General features: G+C 51.8%; 1 protein-coding gene across 5 annotated transcripts in view; it reads left to right on the top strand.

The window, feature by feature from the left end:
- Positions 1–23,482, top strand: part of ZC3H4 (zinc finger CCCH-type containing 4) — a 50,313-nt gene extending 26,831 nt beyond the window's left edge. For 4 of the 5 annotated variants that reach the window (XM_066373843.1, XM_066373844.1, XM_066373845.1 and 1 more), the window contains 7 exons: positions 2,038–2,145; positions 3,667–3,778; positions 4,347–4,456; positions 14,582–14,946; positions 15,134–15,477; positions 18,379–18,630; positions 19,802–23,482. In XM_066373843.1, the coding sequence (XP_066229940.1) occupies positions 2,038–2,145; positions 3,667–3,778; positions 4,347–4,456; positions 14,582–14,946; positions 15,134–15,477; positions 18,379–18,630; positions 19,802–21,327 (2,817 nt within the window). In that variant the 3' untranslated portion in view covers positions 21,328–23,482. The remainder of the gene's footprint in view (positions 1–2,037; positions 2,146–3,666; positions 3,779–4,346; positions 4,457–14,581; positions 14,947–15,133; positions 15,478–18,378; positions 18,631–19,801) is intronic. The other variant, XM_066373847.1, reaches the window with a different exon arrangement.
- The last annotated feature ends 398 nt before the right edge of the window (positions 23,483–23,880 follow it).

Here is a 23,880-nt window from a genome sequence, read left to right as displayed (position 1 = left end):
GTCAGTGACCTTGGGTCCAAGCTGGTGAGCTTTGCTCAAACCAAATGAGCCCGCGCTCAAGCTGGCAACCTCGGGGTCTCGAACCTGGGTCCTCTGCATCCCAGTCTGACGCTCTATTCACTGTGCCACCACCTGATCAGGCAGACTCTTCATTCTGCTCTGATGTGTTTAGCTAAGGCCCCTCCTTGGATTTTTTTTTTATTTTTTAATGAGTTGTCCTCTGAGGCTGACTGTCCCCCTACTCTCAGCAGCCATTCCCATAGGGCCAATAAACACTAATAGTCTCTCAGGGGGATCTGCTGCTGGTGAGACCCTCTAGTTTTTTTTTTGTTGTTGTTTGTTTTGTTTTTATTTGTTTGTTTTTACAGAGACAGAGAGTTAGAGAGAGGGATAGACAGGGACAGACAGACAGGAACGGAGAGATGAGAAGCATCAATCGTTTAGTTTTTCGTTGCGCATTGCGACACCTTAGTTGTTCATTGATTGCTTTCTCATATGTGCCTTGACCGCGGGCCTTCAGCAGACTGAGTGACCCCTTGCTCAAGCCAGCGAGAAGAGGGGAGGCAGAGATAGACTCCTGCATTTGCCTGACCGGTATCCACCCGGCATGCCCACTAGAGGACCATGCTCTGCCCATCTGGGGCTCTTGCTCCTTAGCAACTAGAGCCATTTATTAACGCTTGAGGCGGAGGCCATGGAACCATCCTCAGCGCTCAGGGCCAACTTGCTCCAGTTGAGCCATGGCTGCAGGAGGGAAGGAGAAGAGAGAGGGAAGCGAGGGGCAGGAGTGGAGAAGCAGATGGGTGCTTTTGTGTGCCCTTGAACCTGGGACTTCCACACACCCGGCCAACGCTATACCTCTGAGCCAACTGGCCAGGTCCAAGGCCCTCTGTTTTGTTTTGTTTTATTTTATTTTATTTTTTGTAGCAGAGACAGGGAGAGTCAGAGAGAGGGGCAGATAGGGACAGACAGACAGGAAAGGAGAGAGAGAGATGAGAAACATCAATTCTTTGTTGCAGTTCCTTAGTATTCATTGATTAATTTATCATATGTGCCTTGACCGGGGGCTACAGCAAACCGAGTGACCCCTTGCTTGAGCCAGCGACCTTGGGCTCAAGCTGGTGAGCCTTGCTCAAACTAGAAGAGCCCACACTCAAGCTGGCAACCTTGGGGTCTCAAACCTGGGTCCTCCACATCCCAGTCCGACACTCTATCCACTGCGCCACTGCCTGGTCAGGCGGCCCTCTGTTTTTAAAACCATGTGTGTGTTGCCTGACCAGGCGGTGGTGCAGTGGATAGAGCATTGGCCCAGGATGCTGAGGACCCAGGTTCGAAGCTCTGAGGTTGGTAGCTTGAGTGCAGGCTTGCCAGCTTGAGCATGGGATTATAGACATGACCCCACGATCACTGGCTTGAGCCCAAGGTTGCTGGCTTGAGCCTAAGGTAACTGTCTTGAGCAAGGGGTCAGTGGCTCAGATGGAGCCCCCAGTGAAGGCACATATGAGAAAGCAATCAATGAGCAATTAAGGTGCTTGCAACAAAGAATTGATGCTTCTCATATCTCTCCCTTCCTGTCTGTCTGTCCCTCTCTCTGTCTGGCTAAAAAAAAAGAAAAAAAAGAAAAGCATGTATGTGTAGCACCTGCAGTTACTTGTAGTGAGTTTCTAAGATTTGGAAGATTCTAGGTGACCCACCCACCTAGCCTTGGAGAGCCTTGCAGGAAGGTGCGTGCCTCTGCCTTTGGGAGATGGACATGCTCCTGCACAGGTGTGTGCATTCGAGTCTCCATGGCCACCAGGTTGGAGTGCTAGAGCTTTCTTGTCTGAGCAGCAGCGCTCCATTCCGTGGGGCTCAGACCCTGCTTGGCCTTGGTGTCAAATGGAACTGGCTGGTCACTGACATGAAGACACTTCTGTCATCCCCTCCAGCCAACTCCTGTTTCTCTTATTCACTCAGACACTGTCTCCCTGGCCCACACATGGCGTCAGCGCCCTCCTTGTTCATCCCCTGTACATTCACACGCTGTGTTCCTAACAGGATGGCGGTGGGAGCTACCGGAGGAGTGACCACGACAAGCCCCACCAGCAGGCTGACAAGAAAGGCAAAGTCATCTGCAAATACTTTGTGGAGGGCCGTTGCACATGGGTAAGGGGCCAGTCAAAGAATGTGGTGCTTGGAGCAGGACAGCAACCTTCCAGAGGATACGTGGGCCCCTGGGAATGTTCTAGAGGCCACGCTACCTGGGGGCAATGCTCAGGGGTAGGAGTGGTTGTCTGACTACCAGGAGGTGCCTGCGGGGCCTGGAAGACTCCTTCTCTTCTCCTAGGGAAGGATGGGCCAGAGCAAAATGGCACATCTGGGTTTTTCTGATTGGGAGGAGTGGAATTTTTTTGGCTAGAATTTTCAACTAATCCATATGGCCTCAAATGTCAGATTAGGGCTGATGCTAATGCGAAGATATATAGCACATTGTGGTTATTGAACTTTAATTTTGGAAAGGGAATTATTAAGATATCCATAGAAAAGGAGGGGTGGGAATCAGGCCAACCTTGAATTTCACAGCAGAATTTAATGCCAGGAGATGGACCAGTGACCACAGAATTTGAAGACAACAGCGTGACCCAGTGTTAGTTCAGTCGGCCTGCTTTTCATTCGCTTTGAATGGCAGTGGATAGATCCTGGGAAACACGCACCCAGGGAATACTGCACCTATGTATATGTCTTAGGAAAAAAATATGTATTTCAAACAAATGTGTATGTGCATATAAAGTTTTCCTTATTACAATCACAATTCATATTATTTTTAGGAAGTTGTAATACATATAAAGAAAAATGGGTAGCCATTCCTGAGAGTAAAGTGAAACTGATGGACAATTTCTGTCTTTAGTTCACCTGGGTGTTTTATTTGGATTGTGTCCGGCTGCACATTATGAAAACGCAATTCCACTGGCTTAAACACACAGTTACTCCTCCCTCAGAGCAGAGTCTGGGGCCTGTAGACAAGACAGGGCTGGAGCAGTGGTTAGTGGCACCCTGGGGGACCCAAACTCCTTTCTAGTGTTATTCTGCCATTCTTAAGCATGTGGCTTTTGTCTTGGTCACATAATGGCTGTTGTTCCTCGGGGCATCACATCTAAGGGTAAGAGGAAGAAAAATTAGTGGAGGGATTTTGTAAAACTTGAAGCAGGGTTGCTCTCCCTGGGGAGAGCAACTTTTGCCTGCTACACCTATGGCTGGAACTTTAAGGGAAGCTGGGAAATGGAATGTTTTTAGCTGGGCGCATTCTTCCCCAAACAGAATTGGAGTTCTGTTAGGAAGAAGCATAGGACTGGATACCAGGTATCATGTAGCAAATAGTGAAAAATAGTAGATAAGAGAAAAGAGAAAGAAGAAAAAGAGAGGAAGGAAGAGTGAGAGGGAGGCAGTGAAAGGAGGACTAGCAGACCAAAGATGGGAGGAATGCGGCCGTGGGGGAGGGAGGCTTGGCCTGAGAGGGGCACATGCATGGTCAGAAGTATGAAGTTGTGGGAAACCTGCCCCTTCCCTGAGGGAAGGTGGGGTTCTGTCGTTGACCTCTCTGTGCTTCACTGGTGGCATTTCCTTTGCAGAAGGAGTAAGCAAGAGCTTCCTGCATCCCACGTGATCTTTCTATTGATTCTCTTCTAGGGAGACCACTGTAATTTTAGCCACGACATCGAGCTACCAAAGAAGCGAGAACTGTGCAAGTTTTACATCACTGGATTTTGTGCCAGAGCTGAGAACTGCCCTTATATGCATGATATCCTTTGGTGCCCACATCTGATCTGATTGAGGGGACAGAACTCTCCTTGTTGGTAATAACAGCTGACCTCTACTGCACTCGCTCCCTCCCTGCTAGTGCTGTGTCAAGAGCTTTCTGTGCGTCTGCATCTCATTTAACCCTCCCATCTGTCCTGTGATGGGCCTGCTGTTCTCATTCTGCAGATAAGTAAACTGAGGCACACATGTTATATGTTCTATTTACATATATTCTTGAGACTGGCCTCTACCATTGCCTGTTACCGTTCTGAAACTTTTCCATCTGGCTCTGTAACTTCGGGCACATCGTTGAACTTCCCTAACCCTGTTGAGTGATGATTCGAGGACACAGCCCGAAGGCCAGCATGTTGGGGCGGGAAGCACTCTGGAGCTGGAGTCTTGAGAACTGGGGTGTCATCTTGAGTCTGCTGCCAGCCCACTGTGCAACCCTGAGCAAGTCACGTCACCTCTTTGGGCTTTATTTTCCTCATCTCCAAAACATAGGGGGTTGGATTTTGCCCTCGGGTGGGTTCCATGAGATAAAGTATTTGCCTTAATTTGCCATGAACGTGATTTTCCATGTAAGTTATACCACACAACTGGGAACTGCATCAATGGTGATGACTGCATGTTCTCCCACGACCCTCTGACCGAGGAGACAAGAGAGCTCTTGGATAAGGTAACGTCTGGGGGTAGCATCACCACAGCTGACGAGAACAGGAGCTGTGCTTTCTATTGACTTGGCTTTGTAGCCCGTCTGGCTGGCCTCTGTGCAGGACGAGAATTCCCAGCTGCACTGATCTGGAGTTGGGCCATTTAAGAAGAAATGGGGCCTGTGTTCTTGCTTACAGGGAGAGTTGACGTTGTCACACATGTATCTTACCTCCAGCCAGGACAGTTTTCATTGGGGCGGCTACATGAGAGGAGTGTTACTTGGTGTGTCTCCAAACATATCTTGTGATTTCCTGGTTCTCCTCTAGAGCAAATCCATGGTACACAAAGAGGAGAGGAGACTTGGGATGGTGTTATATTTTGATGGAAGTGTCAAATGTTTCCTCCCGAGTTTTAAGGATTCTATTAAGCAGTAAAAAAGCACAGGAAAGCCTGACTAGGCGGTGGCGCAGTATAGAGCGTCAGACTGGGATGCAGAGGACCCAGGTTCGAGACCCCGAGGTTGCCAGCTTGAGTGCGGGCTCATCTGGTTTGAGCAAAAAGCCCACCAGCTTGAACCTAAGGTCACTGGCTCCAGCAAGGGGTTACTCAGTCTGCTGAAGGCCCGCGGTCAAGGCACATATGAGAAAGCAATCAATGAACAACTAAGGTGTTGCAACATGCAATGAAAAACTAATGATTGATGCTTCTCATCTCCCTCTGTTCCTGTCTGTCTGTCCCTGTCTATCCCTCTCTCTGACTCACTCTCTGTCTCTGTAAAAAATAAATAAATTAAAAAATTCAGAAGCTGCCTGACAGGTGGTGGTGCAGTGGATAGAGCGTTGGACTGGGATACGGAGGACCCAGGTTCGAGACCCCGAGGCCAGCTTGAACTCGGGCTCATCTGGCTTGAGCAAAAAAAACTAAAAAGCTCACCAGCTTGGACCCAAGGTCGCTGGCTCGAGCAAGGGGTTACTCGGTCTACTGAAGGCCAGTGGTCAAGGCACGTATGAGAAAGTAATCAATGAACAACTAAGGTTGTTCGCAACGAAAAACTGATGATTGATGCTTCTAATTTCTCTCCATTCCTGTCTGTCTGTCTCTATCTGTCCCTCTCTCTGTCCCTGTTAAAAAAAAAAAGGCACAGGAAAATTTGAGAAGCAATCAGTGATCAACTAAAGTGAAACGACTATGAATTGATGCTTCTTATCCCTCTCCTTTCCTGTCTCTCTCTCTCTCAAAAAAAAAAAAAAAAAAAAAAGTACAGGGAAATCAGAGGTTCAGGGCTGGTGGGAGACTTCTTCCCTCCGGTGAGGTGTCAGGATTTTCTGACTCACCAGGTGGCATTTGAAACTCATCCTAGTATCTGTTCTCCCTGAGGAGTTATTAGGACTCTGGGAGCCCCAAGTTCCTCCTGTCCTTGTTTTCCTGATGCATATAAGGGAATGAGAGAGAGAATGTACCCCTTCAAATAAAGGCTTTCCTGCTGCCTTTTTTAAATAATGGAAAAGATCTCCTGACTTAGGGTGGCACAGTGGATAATGTGTCTACCTGGAATGCTGAGGTCGCTGGTTCGAAACCCTGGGCTTGCCTGGTCAAGGCACATATGGGAGTTGATGCTTCCTGTTCTTCCCCTTCCCCTTTCTCTCTTTCTCTCTCTCTCTCTCTCTCTCTCTCTCTCTCTCTTTCTCTCTAAAATAAATAAATTTTAAAAAATGATAAAATTTTAAGAATAGAAAGGATCCAGTTCATCAGCCAGTGTGAAGAATCCATCTATGGGTGACTGTCATGTTTAAATGGCTGCTGGTGCTGTCTGAGGGGTTGAGGGGAAGCCCTACACAGGCAAAGCAAGAGAACATCTGCCTGCCTGACCAGGCCGTGGCACAGTGGGTAATGTCAACTTGGGATGTTGAGGAACCCTGGTTTGAAACCCTGAGGTGGTCGGCTTGAGCGTGGGCTTACCCAGCTTGAGTGTAGGGTTGCTGGCTTAGGCGTGGGATCATAGACATGACCCCATGGTCACTGGCTTGAAGCCCAAAGTCACTGGTTTGAACAAGGGGTCACTGGCTCAGCTGGAATCCCCTGGTTAAGGCACATATGAGAAAGCAATCAATGAATGGCTATAGCAGTGCAACTATGAGTTAATGCTTCTCAGCTCTCTCCCTTCCTGTGTTTGTCCCCCAATCCCTTTCTCAAAAAAAACAAATAGAGAAAGAACATCCTCATTGGCAGAGGAATGGGAAAAATTGGAAAAAAGTTCTTATTTGGCCAGGTCCTTTGTGGAGCCTAATATCCTAGGACTAAGTTTTTTTTTGTCTTTCTCTTCAGTAGACATTTAGAGTGTGAGTTTTTTTACATGGTAAGTATTGCAAAAAGTCAGGGTGACTTCCATTCCTCATTTGAAGAGCTGAGCAATATCTGACTGAGGCCTGCCCCCTGCTGGAAGTTCAGAGTTTGCGTCTAGACCAGTACTATCCAACAGCAAACTGTTGGAACAAAAAATAAATTTTTTTTACACTATCTACCTAGTAGTTCTACAGCACAATTTAAAAAAGTTTTTTTCCCTTTGATTTGAGAGTGAGAGAGAGGGAAACATCAACTCGTTCCACTTAGTTGTGCACTCATTCATTGCTTTTCACATAAGCCCTGACTGGGGAAAGAACCTGTGACTTGGCTGTGTTGGGAGAATGCTCTATTCACTGAGCCACCAGCCAGGACCAAAACAGATCAATTTAATTTTAACAATGTATCTTATTTAGCCTAATATATTCATATTGAAAATATCATTTTAGCCCTGACCTGTGGTGGCGCAGTGGATAAAGCGTCGACCTGGAACGCTGAGGTCGCTGGTTCGAAACCCTGCACTTGTCTGGTCAAGGCACATATGGGAGTTGATGCTTCCTGCTCCTCCCCCCTTTCTCTCTCTCTCTCTCTCTCTCTCTCTCTCTCTCTCTCTCTCACTCTCCTCTCTAAAATGAATAAATAAATTAAAAAAAGAAAATCTCATTTTAGCAAATAATAAATGATGGAAAAAAAGTAAGATATTTGGGAGGGGTACTATGTCTTCAGAATCTGCTACTTATCACATTTCAAGCACTCAATAGTCACACAAGACCAGTGACCACCATATTGGACAGCATAGCTCTAGACCCCCTGTGAAAACCTAGAGCAAACAAGGTAGTACATTTAATCAGCTTCTTCCCACAAACATTTTGAAAGCATTGGTATCATCCCCTGTATAAGGTCAAGTTTCAGTGGGTTAAAAATGTGTAGAACCTAGAAAAACTATTCTAGAATCACATTTGTATGGTCAGAAAGTCAGACTTACAATATGCCTTTAGGACGGGCCTAGGCTAACCCTGATGAAGGCATCTGGTCAGCCATTTTCTTCTCTTCCAATGGAGTTGCAGCTAGTCCACCAGGGCTGGGGCCTGGCGTCCAAGCTGTGGTGTCCCTTATGACTGGGCCTTAGCCACCCTGTCCTGAAATGTCTGTGCTCTTGACTTCCTGCTTTATTTTCCTACTTCTCAGTGACACTTCTGTCTCTCCAGGCACTTACTTTCAACCGTCCATTCTAGGTTTGGAAACATGCCTGCCTTTGGGGTTGGTGATGTATTTTATGGGAAAGCAATTGGCAAGAAAAACAAAAAATTCCCTCTACCAGATTCATCTGTTAAATAGTATTTTGCCCTATTTGCTCTATCACTTGTTTTCATTTTAGTTTATATTTGTGTGTGATATATTTTTTTCTTGAACTACTTGAAAGTAAGTTGTATATATTATGGTTCTCAAGTCTACCCTGCAGTCCTTCGGTTACACGTCAGTGTGCTATGGTCAGGTTTGTTGAGGTATAGTTTATATCAGGGGTCTCAAACTCGCGGGCCGCATGAGGCCCACCGAACAATTTTGTGCGGCCCACAGACTAATCCACGAAGTTCAAAATATTTTGGATAAAATTAAGTAAGCCTAGGGGCCTACTTGTATTTTTCATTTTTCGAGCATCCTAGCTAGATATTAGCTTAGTTAACAGCAGTTGTGATGCGAACTACAGTTTCTGGTCGTTTTGTGACACTGAGTAAACTGCATGTACGATTGTGCTTGTTGTACTGTTTTTTTTTGTTTTTTTGTTTTTTTCATTTTTCTTAAGCTGGAAACAGGGAGAGACAGACAGACTCCCGCATGCGCCCGACCGGGATCCACCCGGCATGCCCACCAGGGACAACGCTCTGCCCACCAGGGGGCGATGCTCTGCCCATCCTGGGCGTCGCCATATTGCGACCAGAGCCACTCTAGTGCCTGAGGCGGAGGCCACAGAGCCATGCCCAGCGCCCGGGCCATCTTTGCTCCAATGGAGCCTTGGCTGCGGGAGGGGAAGAGAGAGACAGAGAGGAAAGCGCGGCGGAGGGGTGGAGAAGCAAATGGGCGCTTCTCCTGTGTGCCCTGGCTGGGAATCGAACCCGGGTCCTCCGCACGCTAGGCCGACGCTCTACCGCTGAGCCAGCCGGCCAGGGCTTTTTTTTTTGTTTGTTTGTTTTTTGTTTTTTGTTTTCAACTGCAGTGAGAAAAGTGTTGCGTAACAGTTGCCTTTTGTAGACCTAGTGTGGCCCGCCGAACGGCTGTGATCTTGCTCTGCGGCCCACATGCTGAGTTGAGTTTGAGACCCCTGGTTTATATCTAGTAAAAATGCCACTGCTCAGTGTATAGTTCCATGAGTTTTGACAAACAGAAAGTCATGTAGCCACCTTGAAATTCAGACAAGAGGAAATTCATTCCATCACCCCAAACTCCTCTGTGCCCCCTTATGGGCCACACCTCCTCAGCTCTTGGCAACCACTGGTATGTTTTCCATCCCTATGGTTGGCCTTTTTAAGAGTATCACATAAGTACATTTATATGGTATGTAAGTTTTAGATATAGGTGCGTTTACACAGCCTTTGAATCTGGCTTTTTTCACTTGGCATCATGCATTTGAGATTTATTCGTGTCATCAAGAGCATAGTAGTAGTTCATTACTGTTTGTTGCTGAGGGATATGCAATTGTATGGATGATTTAAGTTTTTTTTCCAGCCATTAATTAAAGAACATTTGGGTTGTTTCCAGTTTGGGGTAATCACTTTAAAAAAAATTTATTTTGGCCCTGGCTGGTTGGCCCAGTGGTAGAGCATTGGCCTGGCGTGCAGGAGTCCCGGGTTCGATTCCCGGCCAGGGCACACAGGAGAAGCTCCCATCTGCTTCTCCACCCCTCCCCCTCTCCTTCCTCTCTGTCTCTCTCTTCCCCTCCCGCAGCCAAGACTCCATTGGAGCAAAGTTGCCCGGGCGCTGAGGATGACTCCATGGCCTCTGCCTCAGGCGCTAGAATGGCTCTGGTCGCAACAGAGCGACGCCCCAGATGGGCAGAGCATCACCCCCTGGTGGGCATGCCGGGTGGATCCTGGTCGGGCGCATGCGGGAGTCTGTCTGACTGCCTCCCCGTTTCCAACTTCAGGAAAAAAAAAAAAATACATATATATATATACATACACATATATATATATATATATTTTTTTTTTTTTCTTAAAGAAAGCCCACTGAAACTTCAAGGCTTCACATTTGTAAATCTGTGGTATACTTTCTGCTTGAATGGACTCTTAGATTTCCTTATTTTTATTTATTTAATTAATTTTAGAGGAAGAGGAAGGAAGAGGGAGAGAGACAGGAACATCAGTCTGTTCCTTTATGTGCCCTGACCAGGGATCGAACCGGGGACCTCTGCACATCAGAATAACACTAGCCAACTGAGCTATCCAGCCAGGGCAAAAACTTAAATTTTTTTTAAAATTGTATTTATTAATTTTAGAGGAGAGAGAGAGAGAAAGGGGTTAGGGGAGCAGGAAGTATCAACTCGTAGTAGTTGTTTTTCATGTGTACCTTGACCAGGCAAGCCCAGGGTTTTGAACTGGCAACCTCAGTATTCCAGGTCGACGCTTTAGCTACTGCACCACCACAGATCAGGCTAAGCTTAAAATTTTTAACCAGCTGACCTGAGCTTGCTTCTCTGGCCTGATGGACCTTGGCCCACATGCCTTTGTGTGTCTGCAGGTATGCCCATCCTTGTCTGTTGAGATTACTTTTGACTTTCAGAACCGCCTGGGATCACTCGGAATCAGTCCTGGTAGGGGCAGTGTGGGGCCTGGTAAGGCCCTGTTTGTCTCATCGGTTGAGAGGGTCCTGGGAGCCCTAGTTCTTACTGACAGGCCCCTCTCCAGTGTCTGTGAGGAAAGGCTATGCGGCTGGTTTGGGTCAGCTTTTCTGGTGGGAATGTTATTGCACTTATGTTTCACACATGACACGTGGTGTATGTGTCAGTGTCCTGGGCGCTCTCGAGACCCTGCATGGGAGCCAGTGAGTGGGTCCAGCAGGGAGCTGGGCTGCCTGAGAGGAGTCCTCATCAGGACATTGTGGGGTCTGAACTAGGAGTGGAGAAGCCAATTCCTGGGATGGGAGGAGGTGTTCTCCAGCCAGCCAGCAGGCTGTGTACGAGGGAGGATGGAAGCCCAACTGCAGGGCAGGGGGGAAGCTGAGTGCGCAGGTGCAGGGTGAGTGCTTAGGAGCGGCACCTCCCTCACACTGATCTGCTGGTGAGAGCTTCAGTTTGTCTGTTCACTGTGCATCTGTTAAGGGCTCTTTGTGCAGAGCACTGTGCTAGTGCTGGAGAGTGGCAGGCAGAAGACCACCACAGCCTCCATGCCCGGAGCTGGCGGTGTGATAGAGAAGGGGATTGGCTGGTGTTTGTATGTGCTGAGTAGTACAGAGAAGCGCAGCGTATTCACCATGGGCACATTTGACCTGGGGAGGTGGGAGGCTCACGGGAGGCTGGTGTCAGGAGAGGAGAGGAGAGGAGAGGAGAGAAGGAAGGATGGGCATCGCCTGGGGGTGGGGGCAGGTGGCGTGGCAAGAAGGGAATGAATGAGGCATTCTGGTGGGAGCTAGGGAAGCAAAGAGAGTGTGGCACATTCAGGAAAGAGATTGTGGTCAACTTTGCTCCTGTTTAGTAAAGTATAACCTTTTTAAGTTTTGCCTTTCACCGAGGGCATTGAATTGCCACTGGAAGGATCTCTGTGACAGGAGGTTGCTCCGCCAGTGTGTGGGGAAAGGTGGAGAGACTAGACAGGAGACTGGAGCAGGGTGCTGGACGGAGAGAGTGAAAAGGCCAAGGGTCAGATGAGCAGATGGACCACTTAGGAGGGCCGGTGACAGCTCCAGGCCAGTGTTGGGGTGCAGGGATAGAGAAGGGAGGAGTCGGGTGGTGCCCAGATCCTGGCTAGGGTGGGGAGGCGGACCTTGTGTATGAGGTGTGACCACATGGAGATGGTACCTACCTCTCAGGTCAGAGAGCAGCAGTAACCACAGGGCTTGGGGCCAGGGCAGGAGGCGATGTGTAGGCAAGTGTGACCCACCTGAGAGAAACACCAAGCAGTAGTCGGTCAAAGCCTTAACTCCTTTATGCCTGTGCACTACCTCCCCCACTGCTCCCATTGTGTTTGTTGTCCTTGCTCATTACCCATCAGACGTGGCAGATTCTAGGCACTGGGAAACGCAGTGACACAATCCAGTCATCAGGCAGGAGCAGGGCAGCAGAGAGGATGTGCAGGGAGCCCTGAGGCTCTCCAGCAGGCTCACATTTAGGGAAGGCTCACTGAAGAGGACACTGCACCAGCCCCTGGGTGAGTGGCAGGCAGGAAATAAAGAGGGAGGGAGGCACGTGCCAGGCAAGGGTCACAGTATAAGCAGCAGTTGCACACTCAGTAGAGGAACCAAAGGGGCCAACGCATCAGGAGGGAGGGAAAGAGTTAGAAGTTAGAACAGGGGGTCACGAAGCAGACAGGACCCCCCTAACCCCCACTAGGAGACTCCATGGTTCTGGGCTCTCCCCAGCATGGCTAGTCTTGGGCAGTGTTTGCGCACTGCAGTGGGCACATGTTAAAATGTGGTTCAGGTTCAGCAGGTCCCTCCGGGCTGCTGATTCCCACACAGGCCACACCTTGAGTAGCAGGACTTGAAGGGGCAAATGTTTTCTATTGCTTAGCTTCCCAAGTTTTCCATCCCCCTGAAAGTCAAATGTTTCTTGGACCCTGATACCATTGCTGATCATAAGAATGGAGAAAAGCCAAGAACTGCCTGACACTTGCCAGGAGGGTCTGCCTCTGCTACCCGTATCCCCACCGTCCCTGGGTAGGTATACATTAGGGACTCAGTGCCCAGGGTGTTTAGTGGGGGCTGTTCATGTGTGTAGCCTCTGCCTGGCATGTGTCAAAATTCGAGATGCCCAGAAGGAAAGGGGGTCGTGTCCAGCAGAAAGCACATCATTTGTGGAGTTTAGGTACAGGGAGCCCCTCTTAGCAGTCAGGAATGCTAGGAGCCCTCCCGAAATCCAGGTTCACAGACACCAAAGGCCAATATTTGCAGGTCCTTCCAAGGAGAGCTGTCAGGCTTGCTATGTTTTTTCTGCACAGGATCCTAACTGGTTAGATACTCTGCTCAAATCCAGACTTTGCAATGATCTGTCTACCCTGTATCAGGCCCTGTGCTGGGCCCTGGGGGTACCTCAGAGCATAAAACACTCCTGCCCTCATGGAGCTTGGGCAGTGCTTTGAAGGGAGCGAGTGATGTTCCAGTAGTGAATGCAGGAGACCAGGACAGTCGTCACTCTGTTGACCTTTAGCTCTTTGAGTGGTGAGTTTTTTTCATGCTCACTGACCCCCAGGAGTGAGGTGTTTTTTGTTTTTTTTTTAAATGAGTTTTAGTTCCAGGTTTTTTTTGTTTTGTTTTGTTTTTAATTTTTTTTTTTTTTTTTTTTTTTACTTATTTATTCATTTTAGAGAGGAGAGAGAGAGAGAAGGGGCAGGAAGCATCAACTCCCATATGTGCCCTGACCAGGCAAGCCTAGGGTTTCAAACCCGTGACCTCAGTGTTCCAGGCCGACACTTTATCTACTGCGCCACCACAGGCCAGGCTCAGTTCCAGTTTTATTAACTTAAAATCATGTTTGTTTGATAACCAATTTATGGAAACAAAAAGAACATACATTTGCCTTTATTAATGTTGCCTTACACATTTTTAAAATAAAAATTTTTGTACAATCATACTCTGTATGGTCAGAAGGCACAAGGACATAAATCAGCGGTTCTCAACCTGTGAGTCGCGACCCCGGCGGGGGTCAAACGACCGAAACACGGGGGTCGCCTAATGCCATCGGAGAACCGCTGGCGTAAATGGACGTTTGTACTACTCAAAGGGTTAAAGAGATACCCTCCATGCGGGACATGGAGCCACACAGGAATAGAGGGAAAAACAAGTGCTGGGAGAAGCCTGGTCCAGGCTGGGCCCTGCAGGGGAGAGCTTGGCTGTTGGCAGACTGGCATGGGGCTGGGTGCTTAGGGCCCAGGAGTCTGGGGCTCCGTGGAAGGAAGTGAAGGTGCCAGGGTGCCGTGCAGCCCTGCTGCCAGGCCCTACGGGTCACGGTGAGGAGTTGGAGTTGGACGGCAGGTGCAGTGAGAGGCCCTGACAGTCCAAACAGGATTGTAAGTGCATATTAGCTGCCACAATAGAGGTCAAATGCTACAGTGTGGGTGAACTTTGAAAATGTGCCGAGTGCAAGGAGCCAGAAACAAAGGATCTCATGTTGTAGGATTCCATTTCTGTAAAACGTCCACAATCGAGAAATCTCTAGAGACAGAAAGCAGATTAGAAGTTGCCAGGGACTGGAGGGAGAGGGAATGGGGAGTGACAGCTTATGGGTAAAGAGCTTCTTTTGGGTGATGGAAAGTTCTAGAACTAGACAGGTGGTGGTTGGACTTTATGAATGTACTTAGTGCCACTGAATTGTGCACTTTAAAACGGTGAAATCATACATTTTATGTTACGTGTATTTTGCTGCAGGACAGGTGTGGCTCTCCCTGCCCCACTGGTTACAGAGGACGAGCAGTGGTGTGGGGAGATTTTTGTGCCAAAAAAGCTTCATGGTCATTGGCCTTGTGCTGTAAGGGCTTCACTCAGGGTCCTTGTGATTTAGAGTTTTCCTCAGTAAATCTAGCTCTCCACACTGGAAGGGTCCACTTGGCCTGACGCCCGCCTTGTCCTGACTGTCATTCCCTTTCATCCTTTCCAACTGCAGATGTTGGCGGATGACGCAGAAGCAGGCGCGGAGGATGAGAAGGAAGTTGAGGAACTGAAGAAGCAGGGCATCAACCCCCTGCCCAAACCACCCCCTGGTGTGGGCCTCCTGCCCACCCCACCTCGGCCCCCTGGCCCGCCTGCGCCGACCTCTCCAAACGGCAGGCCTATGCCCGGCGGCCCCCCACCCCCACCACCACCTCCGCCTCCGCCCCCTGGACCCCCACAGATGCCCATGCCAGTGCACGAGCCACTGTCTCCACAGCAGCTGCAGCAGCAGCAGGACATGTACAACAAGAAGATCCCCTCCCTGTTTGAGATCGTGGTCCGGCCCACAGGGCAGCTGGCTGAGAAGCTGGGTGTGAGGTGAGTGCCAGCACCTGTCGTTGAGAACCTGGGCAGGGCAGGCACTGCCTCTCTCAAGAACTGTTGGAGGCCTAGTCTAGAGCCCTGCATTACTCCTCATGTGGAGGCCTCCACATCTTCCCAGGGGTGTGACCCTCACCCTTCCTCTGCAGCCCCTCTCACAGGCACCATTTCCTCCTTCTCCTAGGTTCCCTGGACCTGGAGGACCTCCAGGGCCTATGGGCCCTGGGCCCAATATGGGACCCCCGGGGCCAATGGGAGGTCCGATGCATCCTGACATGCACCCGGACATGCACCCCGACATGCACCCGGACATGCACCCGGACATGCACCCCGATATGCCGATGGGCCCTGGCATGAACCCTGGCCCGCCCATGGGACCTGGCGGCCCCCCAATGATGCCCTATGGTCCTGGAGACTCCCCACATTCTGGAATGATGCCCCCCATCCCACCAGCTCAGAACTTCTATGAAAACTTTTACCAGCAGCAGGAGGGCATGGAGATGGAGCCGGGACTCATGGGGGACGCAGGTACGCAGGGCTCGGGTGGAGCCAGGCGGGAGCCCGCTGGGGCCGCTGGGTTCACACAGAGAAACATAGTTGGGCACGGTTTCTCCTCTCCCAGTCTTTGAAAGCATGAATCCAACTCCATCTCTTTCCCATGAGTGGGTGAATGTTTTTCATGACGGAGTCACTACCCGTATTGAGGCCAAAAGGAATATTATGATTATTATCACTGTAACTAACTGCTTACACATTTTGCTTGCTGTTCCTGGAATTGGGAGTGTGGGAACTTAGAGGGTTAGGTGTGGAATGGTGTTGGGCTAAGAGGCTGAAGAGATCTCGCCAAAGCAGCCAGATGGTTCTTGGCTTGGGGCTGCCGGTGTGTCAGCCTTGTGATTCTGCTTGTTCTGTCCCCACATCTGACCATCTTCCTTCCTCCTCTCCTTCCTTTCTTATTACAATAAGAATTTGTATTGGTAACAGGGACACTGTGGCCGTAGGAGGTAGTGTGCAGCTTTCAGAAAGGTATGGGGTGTGCTCCTTGCTGCCCAGTGCCCGGCCTTCTCCTGCCCTAGGGTCAGAGCCTGTGAAGCAGCCCCAGACCTTGCCGTAGCTGCATTTGAGTGGAGGGAAGCAGGCAGAAAGTGTATAAATAAGTACCAGCGCTCATTTCAGCCTCGATCACTGCTGGAAGGGACAGGCGCTGCGGGAGAGTGGCGGGCCGGAAGGGCTGCGCGCGGTGGGGTCCGTGGGCAGAGGTCTCTCAGACACATGACTGGGAGTGAGTTGGGACATGAAGGGGAGGAAGAAGCCATGGGATGCAACTGAGGCAGGAGGCACAGCAGCAGGAAGGGCCCTGACTGGTCAGCTTCTTTGAGAAAAGCAAAGGCAGAGGGTGCCTTTGAAAGTGAGGACAAGAGAGAGAAGTCCCAGTGCAGGGACTGCGTCACCATGCAAGGTGACCTCACTGGGAGACCGACAGGGTATCAGCAGAGGAATGAGGGCGGTGAGTGGTAGGGGTGGGAGCGGAATCGTGGAATAGTCCTGGGCACAGGGGAGTGGGGTGGCAGGCGGGAGGTAGCGGGAGAAGCAGGCCTTGACTTCTCAGTTTGGAGACGGTGCCATGGGGCCAGCGTGGCTCCTCATGTGCATTACAAGGTGGGCAGGCGTGGATGGGGTGCTGGGCTTAGGGCACAATCTCTGAGGGTACTGACGCCAGCCCTGACCTGGGAGACCCGCTGGAAGGAGTTGAGTTTACGTGGGGGCAACACTTCTGCTTGGGCCACGTTAAGTATGAGATACCCATTTGACAGCCATGCGGACATGTTGAGTGGTATTGCAGACAAGCAGGCTGGAAGCAGAGCGTCTTTGGTGTTCAGGTGGTGTTTGAAGCCATGAGAAGGTGTTTGGTGTGAGGAACAGAGGCTTTAGAAAGAAGAGTGATGTGTTCTCAAGTGAAAAAAATAGGCTGCTTGAGGGAGTGATGTGGTTCTGCACTGTTGCCTCCCATCTTTAAAAATGTATATAAAATGTGCATGGCGAAAAGTCTGGGCACAGAAGGAGGGCATGTCTGTGAGGCTGTCACCAGTGCTTAGCCCTGGAGTGATTCACTCCCATCAGGAACTCTGCCCTTTTAGAGGGTGCCATTCAGTGGCTTTTAGTGTCCAACAGGTCCTCAAATAATGTTTTGTTCAACATTGTGCTGTTATAATGTTACTGAGGCGTCCTAGAACTTAGTTCTTATTTGTATTAGGTAAAGTTGGTTTCGTCATATTTTGCTTCAAGACACAGAACCTATCCACGACATTGAGGCTTGCCGTATTCACAAGTGAACAATCATTGAGTGAGTCACTCATATGACAAGTTCAGTGCAGGAGAACTGGGACTGCTCACTGAGTGTCCCCAGCCCCAACCAGGCTGTGGCATAGATCAGGCTTGCTCATCAGGTTCATGTTAAAAGGTCAGTGGCTGGAAGAAGATGACCTTTCCCTTTTTGCCTGTATGTAAAATATTTACCCATTTAATCATTTTATTCATATATGTTTAATTTAAATTACAGAGGCACTGTCTTGGTAGGATTGGCCATATTTCAACTGCTCACTAGCCTCATGAGGATAGTGGCGGATATATGGCACATTTTATCATTGCAGAACATTGTACAGGGGGCAGTGTTAACTAGACATTCTTCATCTCTGAGAGGGACACGGACACACACACACACACACACACACACACACGGTCTCCAGCTATGTTGTCCCCCCACCCCCCAGCCTTGCTGTGTCCCCTCCTTATAAGCAGCAGTTCATGAACAGCCACAGAGTTCAGGAACCCACAAAGTGAGGAGGAGGGGGGGTCACCCATGAGTTTCTGGGTTGACATGTGGCCATAGCAACATGTTGGTGTATTTCCTTCTTTACTGGTCTCGTTCCCAGTGGTTAAGCTCTTGTTACGACCTCACAGTGTGACACTGTTTTTCTTTATTGATTATTACAAACCATAAAACTAGTGCTCATGGTAATAGTTAAAATAGGTCAGAGCATATGGAGTAAAAAGTGAAAAGATCTCTCTCCTGAATCTCATTCCCAAAGAGACTGTTTTCTGTCTGTCTTTCCAAAGCCTTCCCTTTGCATTTTATAAACATCTGTATGACGTTTCGTCCTGTTTTCACGTCATGAGCATTTGCCCCTGTCACTAAACCTCACTGTGAACCCCGTTCTCATCCTGGCTGCATCCTAGGTTGGCTGCTCCGTTCCCCGCTGTTGGGCTTTCTGTGGGGACCCTCCTGGGAGGGTAGGAAGGGACAGGCTGCACATCCTCACCCATCGCCATTGCCATCAGGGTTGGTTCTCTAGTTGAGGGCACGGGGGGGTTGGAGCTGACATCTCGAGGCCCTTCCCGACACGACCCCTCGGTTCTTCCCTGCCACAGAGGACTACGGGCACTACGAAGAGCTGCCAGGGGAGCCTGGGGGGCCCCTCTTCCCCGAGCACCCTCTGGAGCCCGACAGCTTCTCTGAGGGAGGGCCCCCAGGCCGGCCGAAGCCGGGCACCGGTGTCCCCGACTTCCTGCCCTCAGCCCAGAGGGCCCTGTACCTGAGGATCCAGCAGAAGCAGCAGGAGGAGGAGGAGAGAGCGAGGAGGCTGGCTGAGAGCAGCAAGCAGGACCGGGAGAATGAGGAAGGCATGTGTCCTCCCCGGGGCAGGGGCTTTCCCTGACAGCCTGCCCCCAGGCCGCCGTGCAGGGGAGAGGTGGGAGACACCTAGATTGGGTTTTGTCCCGGAAAGGAGCCTGTGGTCACGGAGGACCCCTCCCTGCCTTGAGCTGTGAGGTCAGACTGGGGCTGCTGCATGTCCCTGAGAAAGTTGAGTGTCAGGGCTGTGTCTTGGGGGTCGGGAGAGACCCTGATCCCATCAAAGAGGGAAGAGGGCTGGTCCCTGGAGGAGACGGCCGCCAGCTCAGTTTACCCCTGCACCCCTATAGAGGAGGGTGTAGGGGGTCGCTCAGTCCCCCTTGCCCCCGACCGTGTTCTCAGAAAGCCAGCTGATGAGAGCTAGTTGATGACATAACCAGTTAATGATCACAGTCACACGTTGCTGTTGAGGGCCATGGGGCTGCTCAGTGACCTGGACAAGTTGTGTTTAGAACCTGAAGCCAGAGGCCATGGGTGGCCATAACAGCCTGGGAGTGAGTGGGGACAGTGGGATGAGGGCGCACCCCCTCCCCTGGTGGGTCTAGTTTTATCTGCTTAAGAAGTTGGACTTGGGCTAATTTCTGTGTCTGCCCACCTGGCCTCGCCTCTTAGCCGGTGACTGCCTTTCCCTGGGATGTGGTAATGTTTCAGGGGCTTAGGGACAAGTGTCTGTAAGCCCCAAGCACAGTGAGAGCGGAGTCAGTGGTAGCTGCTCACAGACTGCCACGTGAGGCCTGAGCCCGCCCAGGGGGTGAGGAGGTGGGGGCAGATCCCAGGCTGGTGGTGTGAGCTCAGTCCCAGCTCTGCCCCCATTGCAGGGCACCGTTCAGGCCTCCACTTTCTCATCTGTCAGATGAGCCCGACAGTGACGCTCCCCTGAGTGGCTGTGAGGATTGATAAGTTAGAGCATTCAGAACAGTGCTGGCACATGGGGAAGTGCCCAGATGTTAGCCGGGGGCCTGCCGGGGCAGAGCTTCGCTGGCCTGAGCTCCCTGGCTCTTCGTGGCAGGGGAAGAGGGTTCTTAAGAGAGGAGAAACTGAGATTCTGAGAGGTAAGAGGAGTAGAGGAGTCATTCACTAGTGGCTGCTGTGGGGTCCAATAGAGTTGGTGGCAGATGTGATGGCCACTCATTCCTTCCCTGCTCCTCTGCTCTTTCTTAGGTGACACTGGAAACTGGTACTCAAGTGACGAGGATGAGGGTGGGAGCAGCGTCACCTCCATTCTGAAGACCCTGAGGCAGCAGACGTCCAGCCGACCCCCGGTATCCATCGGGGAGCTGAGCAGCAGTGGGCTGGGGGATCCCCGCCTCCAGAAGGGCCATCCCACAGGAGGCCGGCTGGCTGACCCCCGCCTCAGCCGGGACCCCAGACTCACCCGCCACGCTGAGGCTTCCAGCGGGGCAAGCTCAGGTGACATGGGGCCCTCTGACCCTCGGCTCGCTCGCTCCTTGCCGGCCCCCAAGCCCGAAGGCAGCCTTCATTCCAGCCCCGCTGGCCCCAGCAGCTCCAAGGGGTCTGGCCCACCCCCTGCCGAAGAGGAGGAAGGGGAGCGAGCCCTGCGGGAGAAGGCTGTGAACATCCCCCTAGACCTCCTCCCTGGGCACCTGCTGCGGGACCCACGGTCACAGCTGCAGCAGTTCAGCCACATCAAGAAGGATGTGACCCTGAGCAAGCCGAGCTTCGCCCGCACTGTGCTTTGGAACCCCGAGGACCTGATCCCCCTGCCCATCCCCAAGCAGGACATTGTGCCCCCTGTTCCCGCAGCCCTGCAGTCTATGCCTACCCTGGACCCCAGGCTGCATCGGGCCGCCGCGGCAGGGCCCCCCAACCCCCGGCAGCGCTCTGGCACCTCTACGGACCCCGGCTCTTCCAGCTCCAACCTGCCTGACTTTGAGCTCCTCTCTCGTATCCTCAAGACTGTCAATGCCACAGGCCCCTCTGCTGCCTCTGGCACTAGCGACAAGCCCAGTGACCCCCGGGTGCGGAAGGCCCCCGCTGACCCTCGGCTGCAGAAACCAGCAGACTCCGCCGCCTCCTCCCGTACTGCCAAGCCTGGCTCTGCTGAAGCGCCCTCTTCAGCTGCCAGCTCCAGTGGGGAGTCCTCGCCCCCAGCCACCGCCCCCTACGACCCCCGAGTGCTGGCGGCCGGCGGGCTGGGCCAGGGCAGCGGGAGCGGGCAGAGCAGTGTGCTGAGTGGCATCAGCCTGTACGACCCCAGGACTCCCAACGCGGGCGGTAAAGCGGCAGAGCCCGCTGCGGAAATGGCTGCCCCGCCTAAGGTCCCCGAGGGCAATGGCAAGAGCTTGGCTGCCAAGGCCAAGGAGCCCCCATTTGTCCGCAAGTCCGCCCTGGAACAGCCTGAAGCTGGGAAGTCGGGTGCGGATGGGAGCTCGGCCACGGCCACGGCCACGGACAGATACAACAGCTACAACCGGCCTCGGCCCAAGGCAGCTGCAGCCCCGGCCCCTGCCGCGGGTGCCCCACCACCAGAGGGCACCCCGCCCCAGCCCGGCGTGCACAACTTGCCAGTGCCCACCCTCTTTGGGACCGTGAAACAGGCGCCTAAGACGGGCTCCGGAAGCCCGTTTGCTGGCAACAGCCCAGCCCGCGAGGGCGAGCAGGACGCAGGGTCACTGAAAGATGTTTTTAAAGGCTTTGACCCCACCGCGTCCCCCTTTTGCCAGTAGTGTTAAGCTGGAGTCCAGCGCTCCCTGTACTCCACCTTTCCCAGAGCGACATTTAAGTGCAGCAACCAGAGTTGGGAACTTGGGGGGAGGGGCGGTCTGGGTGTTCCTTCTTTATTTTTATTTTTTTTCTTTTGCGCGCTCTCTCTTCCTCCCCTCCCCCTTCCCTCCCCCTCTTCTCTTGCTCTCTCAATTAGTACTTTCTTTTTAAAGCATATAAATTGTATATAACCATCTTCAGTTCTGGTCAGTGCTGCCAGACTCCGAGCTCCCACCTGGAAAACCGCCGTGTGCGTGTAAACAGTAGCAAGTCTCCAGCTGGTGCTGCCCGGCCAGCCCGATTTTCAGGGACCCCTTGAAGGCTTCAGTTCTGGTGGGTTTTCTGGGTACAGCTGGGCCCCTCCTTCTACCCCCCCAGGAGGAAGGGAACATGGTAGGCGTTGAGGAGGCTCAGAGTCTTGCTCACTCGTGCTGCGTGCGGAGGCGAGATGGAGCCAAGACTGGCAGGACCTGCTTCAGGGGCCGGTGGGAGTGAGGCAGTGTCTGTCTGTCCCAGAGGGAAGGAGAGGGAAGCACCCCCCTGGGAGCTGTCCGGGCTGGAAGGAAGGAAGCCCTTTCTGCCACCGTTTCATCTGGATTTGCACAGTCCTGCCCTCACCCTCCACCCTTCGTCCAGAGTTGCCCCTGGCCCTGCACCCCTGGCCCTCATCAGAAGACTCCAGGGTGAGAGATGGACCCCATGCTGTTCCCGGGAGGTGGCCTCAGCGGACCGCCTGTTTTCCGTCAGTATTAGCTCCTGTCCTGTCATGGCCGGGCCCTTCTCCTCACGCCAGGGGCTGTCCTGGTCTTCAGAAGCCAGTATGCCGGCCCTGACGACTGGGGACAGCTCAAGGATCCATGGCATGGCCACCCCACCAGGCTCCCAGCAGGCAAGTCCTGGCTGGTTCTTGGCAGTGTTCCTGCTCTGCTCTCCGCCCCTCGTACCGCACCTTTAGGGCCTGTGGTCTCAGTGTTTGCTTTTCTTGTAAGTGACAGGTGTATGGGTTCAGAGGCATGCCAGGGGTCGGCTTTGTGAGCACTTCCATACGGGGCCTGAGGGAAGGGCTGGGGAGTAGCCATAGCAGGCTGGGGGCTGCTGGGCCCTCTGCAGGAGAGGGATCAGGACTCCCCTGCAGGTGACAGTGTGACACCAAGAGCCTGTGTCCTGTGCTCCTCCACCGGCTGAGCCGGGAAGGGAGCAGAGACATCTGCACCAGCTCCTCCAGCACCTCGGCCAAGGTCCAGACCTGTCCAGAGGGCTCCAGAGGCGACCCACACCATGGGCATGGCCTCCGTGGGGAGACTGGGCGAGACCCGTGTCCCTGGGGCCCCTCCCACCTGTGTGTCAGTCCTCACCTAAGCCCACTGCCTCAGCTGCCTCCCTTCAGGCCCTGTCTCCCTTGCTAATAAAGAGAAAACCTGGCGACCCAGCTGAAGGCTCCCTTCCCAGCTCCTCGGGGTGGGAGGTGAGCGAGGCTGCTATACCGGACTCCTCTCCCCAGAAAAAAGTTGAGTTTGGGGCCAGAAGAAAGGGCAGGACAGGCAGCCGCACAAGCTCAGTGCGCCGTGATCAGGTTGGTTTGGTCTTTGTGTTTTTGTTTTTTAAAACAGTGACATTTTTCTTCAGCCACCAGTGTTGGCCTTGAGCAGAGGGCTGCAGCTCTTGGTGTTTGTACAATAAGTAAGGACACAGTGTGGCCGTGGGGTTTTTTCCTCCTTTGAGAATTTTTTTTTGTAAAAGCAAATTAAATACTTTTTTTAAAACAAATTTGTGGATGATATAGAAGCTGAAGTCCTCCGGGATATTCAGCCTAAGAACCTCATGGAACTATGAATTCACTCAGAATTTTCATTTGCCATCAGGCAGAGCTTTTAAAGAAAAAATTGTTCTCTAACCAGGATTGTAACAAAAGTGTAAATACTTATTTCAGAGTTGAAAGTTGATGGTGCAAATATGTATATAATGTACTGTATTTTTACAATGATTGTCGCATGCCTCTATTCCACCCCTTTTTTGTACTCTTATCTGTCTTCCAGAAATGTCATCTGCCCTTTCTCCCGTGGTCTCTTAATCCAGTAATTGTATTACTGCCATTAAAGGATGCAGTTATTTTAAAAAGCTGTGGATCTTGTGTCTCCTGCTCTGGCCATCTGTGCCCCGGGACTAACAAGGGTGGGAGATGGCCCTGAGGGGGCTGGAGGGTGAAACTTGCATCTGTTTTCTCGGTGGCCAGCCCCAGGATGATGATGACACTATGGGAATGGTGCCTTCAAACAGCCGGAGTTCCTTCATCCCTTGGTTTCCAAGCTCCCGCTTTGGGCCAATCTCAGCAGACAGGCACTGTCCTCCCTGCACACCGCTCACAGGACAGATGGGGTGGCTTCCAGGGATGAGAAGAAAATGGCACCCTAAGGACGAGGGACTGAATGTTTGTGTCCCCACAAAGTCAACACGGTGAAACCTTTCCTCCAGTGCGATGGTATTAGAAAGTGATTAGGTCTGGAGGGTAGAGCCCT

This window comes from Saccopteryx leptura, chromosome 3 (assembly GCF_036850995.1).
Source record: "Saccopteryx leptura isolate mSacLep1 chromosome 3, mSacLep1_pri_phased_curated, whole genome shotgun sequence".
NCBI classification, from domain to species: Eukaryota; Metazoa; Chordata; class Mammalia; order Chiroptera; family Emballonuridae; genus Saccopteryx; species Saccopteryx leptura.
This window is presented reverse-complemented; position numbering and strand designations above follow the sequence as displayed.